Source organism: Lutjanus erythropterus, chromosome 19 (assembly GCF_056507025.1).
Source record: "Lutjanus erythropterus isolate fLutEry1 chromosome 19, fLutEry1.hap2, whole genome shotgun sequence".
In the NCBI taxonomy this organism is placed as follows: domain Eukaryota; kingdom Metazoa; phylum Chordata; class Actinopteri; order Lutjaniformes; family Lutjanidae; genus Lutjanus; species Lutjanus erythropterus.
This window is the reverse complement of record NC_139335.1, coordinates 16095253-16103177: the sequence shown is the minus strand read 5'-3', so window position 1 is coordinate 16103177 and position 7925 is coordinate 16095253. Positions and strand designations below refer to the sequence as shown.

At 37.8% G+C, this 7925-nt stretch overlaps 1 protein-coding gene across 1 annotated transcript; it reads right to left on the bottom strand.

Moving 5' to 3' along the window:
* Positions 1–481: 481 nt before the first annotated feature.
* LOC146309542 (lipid droplet assembly factor 1-like) lies at positions 482–4283 on the bottom strand. Its single transcript, XM_084744307.1, has 4 exons — positions 4149–4283; positions 2663–2831; positions 2426–2571; positions 482–1096 (listed from the first exon to the last, which is right to left on the bottom strand). The coding sequence occupies exons 1-4, from the start codon at positions 4239–4241 to the stop codon at positions 1037–1039; spliced, it is 468 nt and encodes a 155-aa protein (XP_084600433.1). The 5' UTR covers positions 4242–4283; the 3' UTR covers positions 482–1036.
* Between the last annotated feature and the right edge of the window lie 3642 nt (positions 4284–7925).

The window sequence follows — 7925 nt, the reverse complement described above, 5'->3', positions numbered from 1 at the left end:
TCACGAGGAAGACAAAATAATAGTTATACTACATTGATACAGTAGGTGTATACTGCAATTAAAACTGTAAATTACATATTTAATCAATATTTGGTTAAGACCAAAATCTGACTGGTTGACATTTATTATGACGTTATTATAACATTTTTATGCCATAGTAATGCATAGCAGCTTTAGCGGGACTGCTAAATCCTGCTAAAGGTAGCTACAGGATAGCCACAACTAGCCTTGACTTAAGTCCCATAACTGTTAAATAAATTGATAAATATACCATTTTCACTGAACCAGCCTCTTGGTAAATTACTTTGTTATCCTACATAAATAATCCATTTATGGAGAATAAAAACAGCTAAACTAATCCTGCTAAAAAGCTAAGCAGCGAAATGATAAAAAGAAAACAGAGTGTCTGTTTGGGATTCATTATATTTTATTTCATTTCTCCATCTCTGTTCGTACAGAAGACAAACAGCACAAACGTGAATCCTGATGAGCATTTATTCACATCTATAAAGCACATGTGCAACATTGTACTCTTTTAAGGTAACAACAAACATAAATATGTAACAGTTGTTATATAGTGCATTTTTTGTTGTTTTTGGCATCAGGTATCTGCAGACATGCACGGCACGCAGATCGCCGACATTTTCAGACTGAAAACCAGAATACACACTGGAATAGTGCATGGCTTTTTTGGATAAAGTACATGAGTCAGCATTTTTACTCCACTACTATTTGAAATGAGCCGCCATTTCAAGGTAAGTGCATTTTTATAATATGTACCAATTATACAAAAATAAGCTCAGTTCAGTATTTGTCTGTTGTAGACATTTTACACTTATTGCATCATATATAAAAGATACAGTAACAATCAGTGAGTCTTTGTGCTTGAAATGTGTTACATCTGCAAACCCCTGACTCAAGCTACCATATAGTACATTCAAAGTCAAGCTTCAGTAGTGCTGATTTAAGGCCCCAGTACACTCAGAGAATTTAAGCTCTCCCACATCAAAGCAAACAAGAGAGAAGAAGAATCGAGCTACTGCATTTCCTCCAGCTTTGAAGTTTCACAGTCACTCTCCTTCCCCTGGACTTTCGCCTGATGGTAGAAATAAAGGACAACAGAGAAGAGAAGAAAATCAACACAATGTGGAAAACAATGGCACAGATTTTAATATGAATATGTGTATTACCAGAGGCGTACTCAAAAATTAATTCAACTTCATCAACTGTCGTTAACACTATTAATGCACAACAAATCGGCAGTTTAATTCCCCATTAAACTGTCGTTGAACAACGGATGCACGATATTATTGTCACATTATTGGTATCGGCAGGTAAAACTTGAAACACAGACCTGAAATGCCAATATTTCTGCCATTAAGATGGCAGTTTAATTATATGCATGTGACACGAGTGTCTGCGGTGTGGAGGTCAAAGTCATTGCATGCAGTGATCGGTCAGTGTCAGTCATGTGAGGAGGAGTCAAATCACAGTCCTTCAACACTACAAATGTAAATGTCCATCTTAACAGCTGTAATCCTGATCAGCGTGACGAACCAGAGAAGAACAAAGAGAAAAAAAAAACTGCCAGTAGTAGTTTTCTTTTATTTTGCCCAGTAAATAAGTACATTACGGAAAAGCAATGCATTTCAATTTGAAAAGTCACCTTGAGACTAGATAATGAAGATATGTGCATATATCGGTATTGGCATTTGGCCAAAATGCTATGGAAAATATCAGCCGAAGTCCAATTCTGTGTGTAGCTAGTTTGAATCAATGCAATAGCATTCAATCGAGTTACAGCAGAGAACCATTAATTAACATTATGTCACTGAGCTCCAGTTGATAAAATCATACCAAAGATAATTTGGTTGACGTACAAAACTACATGGCAGTCAACAAAAAACAAATGGCATTATACAAAAACGTGTAGGTGAGGAAAATTACAGACGCAGACACAACTACTTCCAACCTAATTTGATATTGCAAAAAGGATGGTAAGTGGAGGCTTTGTTGTAATACTGTAATGTTTGTTATAATGGCATTACATTTGGTGAAGAGCACATCATGAATTGTTTAGGACTGTCTTGACTTGAGCCTTGAGTGCCAAGACTTAAGACTTGTGACTTGGCCCAACCTCTGTATATTGTCAATTTAGATAAGAGGCTGATTACAAGATAAGTGGCAGGTGAAGCCTTAAATACACAGTACTTTTAACTCTATCAATGATATCATATTATTGATTATAGATTGTCATCAGGTGGTGTATATATCCTGAAGGCTGCACCTGAAACTTAACTCTAGTGACTAAGAGAGTTTAGTGTACAGTCATCCTCTCCTCTAAAATGGTTATATATCACACAAAAGGCAAAGTGTGCTCAACACTTTGGGGATACAATAAAATAAGTCTTCTACAGTACATTACCTTTGTCAGATGTGGGTAATAGCCTTTGAGGATGTTGGAGACGGTGATATAAAACACATTAAAGATGAATGAAACCACGACAGAGAAGAGGGCGATGCCAGAGAGCACACACAGCAGAGTCAACCCTCCTACGAACAACAGAAACACTGACAGGCACAGACAGAGAGAACAGGTTGGCGGCTGCAAAAAGTCATGATACGGCAAGAAAAATAGGTAGTTTTAGATGTTTACACCTACTCTCAAAGAAAACAAAACCCACTGCAGACATGATAATGGTCACAAGAGCAAAAGTGAGGAAAAGTCCAACGGGCAGCGCAGCCATGGCACTGAACAGCATCACTGTCAGAGCTATGACGGGGTGGCTGCTGAGGTACTGCCCGACTCTTGAATTCATCAGCTGTGATACCTGCGAAAGAGATAAAGATAAAGACATGAGGCAGCAGCCAGTGTCAAAAACACACTGTCCTTCTGACAGTGGAGGAAAAGTAGGACAGATAATCCACGACCCCAACGAGGGACATCATAGCTACAATGTCATATGACATATCTATTAACATTACCTACCAAAGCTTAATCACATGTGTATTGTACTATACGTCACATATGCACCAGTATCTGGACCAAAAATGACAAGAAGTTGTTTTGTAGATATTCTTAGTTATTTTTTAATGTTATTTCATAGTTTGTCTTTTCCTGGAAAATGATTAAAAACTCATCCCGGACTTGGGAATGTATAATAAATTTTTGTCCAATTAAAAACTTTCTTACTTATGATGCAGCATAGCAGGGGAAGAGAATATATCCCACTTTTGGATTGGACATTAAAGTGGACCCAGTTACACAGATGAAGCACAGATGAAGTTTCCATGCGCTTTACCCACAGCCCTCAAGTAGTTTAATTAAGTAACAAGTAAGTTGATTCTAAGTTTATAAGAGTAACCAGCGTTAAACCATCATATGATGACTTTGTGCTAACTTAAACTGAGCCCACAACAGCCTTCAAAAGATGGTAAAGTTAATATCAGATGATCCACCATCATTTTCAGATGGTTAAGGTATGCCAAGCAAATCAAAAACTGAGGAGAATAATTCTAATTTTATGATCCTGTTGATCAATGAGTTTAATTCAAGTCTAAACTAAGGTTTTATTTTTCACTTTGAGGTGGTTAAATTACGTTAGAAATAGACCTTCCAACTGGCTGCAGTTTAATTTTTGGCTTATTCAAAGCAGTGTTCATTTGTCTTTTATTGTAGCATTTTCTCAGTGTAGAGGTTTGAATTGGATAACAATAAGAGACAGAATAGAACTAAGATGGTGTTTTACTTTTAGCTTTGTTTTGAACCTTGGAAATGATAGATACTTAAACATGAAGAAAATAACTTTAACTTAAAAGGAAACACTAATTTTATACAAACAAAAATGTGATACATCAGATTTATAATTTAATAAAGCCTCAAACCATTATTTTCTTTGTCTTTTTATATCTAGAAAAATGCCATGTCATGTGCATTTTGGTATTATCATACCTTGAGTTCTTGGTGTCATTACATCCCTACAGATTATTAATACTTATTTAAATGTGGTAATAACAGTTTACTTATGACTACCTTAATAACCAGAACAGATTCATTTATACAGTTGTTGGCTCAATTATTTGTTTAAAAAGAAACATGGACCAAGAGATTCATACAAAATGAAGACTAAAAAAAGGACACATTATACCTTGGGGTCATCATAGACACGGTTCAGCAGGGTTGTCCAGTTCTCCCTCAGCTGCTCAAACTCTATCATTCTGCTGTTGCTTCTGCGCTGCATCTCCACACATCTGACCAGACTGAAAACAGGAAGAAAATCACACAACTGAGGTTATTGAAACAATTTACGGCTTTAGATACGGACAGGATTCAGCTTAGTAACACTGACTGTAGCATAAAACCCGCCTTTAGCTGAATACCTGACAGCTGTTGTGAAACCCAGCTGTTACTGAACCATAAATTACTCCAAAACATCTCTGAAAACATACAACAAAGTTCATAGGTGCAGACCTGATCAAGGGAGTAAATCTGGTTTGATTCTCAGCAAACGTCAGCTCACAACACAGGAAACTGAGTCCTGAAGTTTTCTCTGACACTGGCAACAGTGAAAACACACCCTTTTTTAAAAACACACCTTCTGCTTCTTTTTCTTCCTCCTCCTCTTTCTTCCTCTTCTGGATTCCTGACCACAGAGACTCTGAAAGGCTCACTGTCGTTGTTGCTGCCATCTACTGTTCACCAAATATGCTTCAGCACAAGACTATGTGGAGTTATGCACATCCCTTTCCATTGCTATAGTGATAATCTCTGCCTATCATTTCTAAATAAGGACCCCATATATTTCTGAAAACATTTGCTCCATGAATAAGCTGCTCAAAAGAAGCTTTCCTTGCCAGCCCATCTCTCAGTCTCAGTCTATGGAGTACTGTGTCCATACTACTGTCCTCCAGACTTCCAGAGGAACAGATTTCTCAACATCTTTCTCCCATGTGAGCTTAATAGAATTTTGCTTTTCTAAAGAATTGGTTCAGTGTTATTTGTGGAAGACAGTATTCATGTGAAATGCGTACTAATTTATGGGGGAAAAGACATGATCATGAAATTTCTGGCGTCACCCTGATGTGCAAATGTATTAGCAGCACATTTTGCCAAAATGACCAATTATTTATATATTTATTTATTTATTTGTATGCATATTAATGAACATTACTGTTAATATGGTAGAATTAGAATAAGCAAAAAGGCTAATTTTCATCCCTAGTCCCCGGCCAGATGTGAAGTTGTCAGCCTAAAATCTATCTAAAAATGAACTTGATCAGTCAAAAACAAACAAGCAAACAAAAACATATATTTAAATCATAAATAGATTTGTTAATTTATTTCTGTCACTATGTTATTTAATTCCATACTTGTGGAAATATTATAGAGCCAATTCAGTAACACTGATTATTCTTACTCTGTTGTAGATTTTTGATCTGAGTGTATTCAGTTTCACAAACTGTTCAGCGCCTACCAGTGGCCACAGTGGGGAATTGTTAAATTAATGGTGAGAACAGGAACTACGCTCTTCCTGCAGTAAATCTACCACAGCTACTTTCTTTCTACCAGAAAAAAATAGTTCTTGCATAAAACTTCTCATAACAAATATAAATATAATTAAATGAATAAATACAAGTCGTTGGTTTTTTTTAAATGCATATTTTGCCTTTCACCTGTCAGTGTTTTTCACAGATCCATACTCCTTCAAACATTTAGCTTTCAGCTTTTTCTCAAAGCCCCCACATCACTGAATGTACCCCTGGAGGTATATATACCTCCATATAGGGGGGGATAGGGGGATATAGACTGTTTAGGTGTGAGTTTCTAAGTTTCAGAGATATCACCCAAAGGGATGTCTGCCTATTATTTTCTCTAGTCTGAAAAAAGTAGTTCCTACATGAAACTGCTCACATCCAGGTCTGTGGATTATCTTGAGTAACCGGGTCATGATTTCTGGAAAGAGACATTGCCGTTGAGTTTGCTGACGTTGTTGAGCCGACTGCCAACTACTTCCATTATACTAGGCCGAAGGCAGACATCTCCACAGCCAACATCTCCAAAGCTCGGCAATTAATACCAAAACTATCTAGATGGATAAACAGCACTACCGGTACGAAGGGAAATATGCCTTTTTGATTTGGGGTGTACTGTCCCTTTAAATATTGTGCAACCATGATTTCAAAGAAACTTGAACTGAGCATCTCTGATCTAGACTGGTTCTTCTAATTGTCAAGTGCATTAAAGTCCGTACAACTGCACATCTTCTCGTCCTTCTCTAGCATATTACTCATTGTCATTAAAGGACCACTTTCACTAATTATGATGGATTTCATGTCCGGCGTTCTCTCCTTCTGCCTAATTGCACCATAAAACACCAATGGTCTTTACTGGACCGGTGATGAATTATGAAATTATTTGTTTATGAGGAAAAGAAGGTCTTTTTCTCTCTTACTCTGTCTTGGGTGACTAAAATGTAATTAATTATACAAGCACTTTTCAATAAGTTTGTATTAAAGGAACAATATTTAGTGCTGAGTACTGTAGTCCAAATAGCAAGTTGGAGCCATAGATGATATATTAAATAGGTTGAATCTCTGTTTCATATACAATTTACAGTTGAAGTGAGTTGTTTCTCCCCACCCCCTCCTTCCTAGACTCAGGAAAGCGGAGGCAGGTTGCAGGAGCACTGCAGAAGGCACGTACAACATTGTAAATTGACAATAACAAGCAACGACCAGTCCTGCACTGTGCGTGGATCAGCTGTCTGTCAAAGTAAAGTTCAGCCCATTATTCTGAAAACAAAATCCCTCTGCTACGAAAATACACACTCTGAATTTGGAGGTCAGTGACTGCCTGTCTCACTGTCTGCCAAACTTTTTACTCAGTTTAAATGTTATTCCACTCCTTCTAGAAGATTATTAACGATTTCTTACGACTCATAAACAGACTCATTCGGCGAACATTCAGCATTAATTTTGACTAATAAATGTGGAACAGGCAAACAGAAACAGTTAGTCTTGTCTGAAATAGAAATTTCAGAAGACGACACCATTTCAAATCTCTGATATCCTCAAATCTCTGATGTCAGATCATTGTCATTTTATGATTTATTACAGTGAATATATTGCAGACTTCAAAATGCTGCAGTTTGCATGCAACAGTCAGTAACTTTTCCAATCAGCGGTGAAACATCAGGAACTCTGTTGGTGTTTAATATGGAGCTTAAGTAAAGAATACAAGGCCTTTTAAACAAGCACGGTTCAATACTTGTGATTGATTGCCGAGCTGCTGCTGTGACTGGTGTGTTATGATGGAAATCACAATAGAAATTCTCCAGAGATCCAGAAGAACGGAGTTCCCAGTTTACTTCACAGCTGTCAGACTGAAACGGCTCCTTAAAAATAACGACTGCACTTTCTCCCCTTCTGCACTCTGCTGCTGTTAGATGGCAACAGCCAGATTTCCTTGTGAAGACTGAGACTGATCAGAATATCAAATGACTCAACTTCACCACCGCCACTGATTACTTCTTCAATCAAAGGTAGGAATTGCTGGTCTCGCCACCGCCACCCACAAATTAAGTTTAGCCCCTTGAGTTCTGGATAGCATTAAATATATGGGGCCACATAACTGTGTGGTCTTCGCGAGGGAAATGGCAGTGTGATCTGTTCTGAACTACACCAAAGAGACACCCCCGGGACCAGTGATGACAACTTATTTGGACCCTTTCTAGCTGGCGGCTATACTAATTAATCACACTCTGTTGTATCGAGTACAGGGGAATGATTTGGTGAGAGAGAGGAGAGAGACCGCATCCACCTCTCCAGACTGCTGAACACAGTGAACTCAATGAACCAAAGCCTGAGGAGTGAGCTGTGTGAGAGTGTGTTAGTGCAGTTTGGGCACACAAAACAAGGAATCCCCA

Coding starts and splice junctions, on each gene's coding strand:
- LOC146309542 (XM_084744307.1), bottom strand. CDS start 4,241: ATGCAGCGCAGAAGCAACAGCAGAATGATAGAGTTTGAGCAGCTGAGG. Junction 2,832..4,148: donor GTGTCTATGATGACCCCAAG/GTATAATGTGTC, acceptor TCTCTTTCGCAG/GTATCACAGCTGATGAATTC. Junction 1,097..2,425: donor ATTACCCACATCTGACAAAG/GTAATGTACTGT, acceptor TTCTACCATCAG/GCGAAAGTCCAGGGGAAGGA.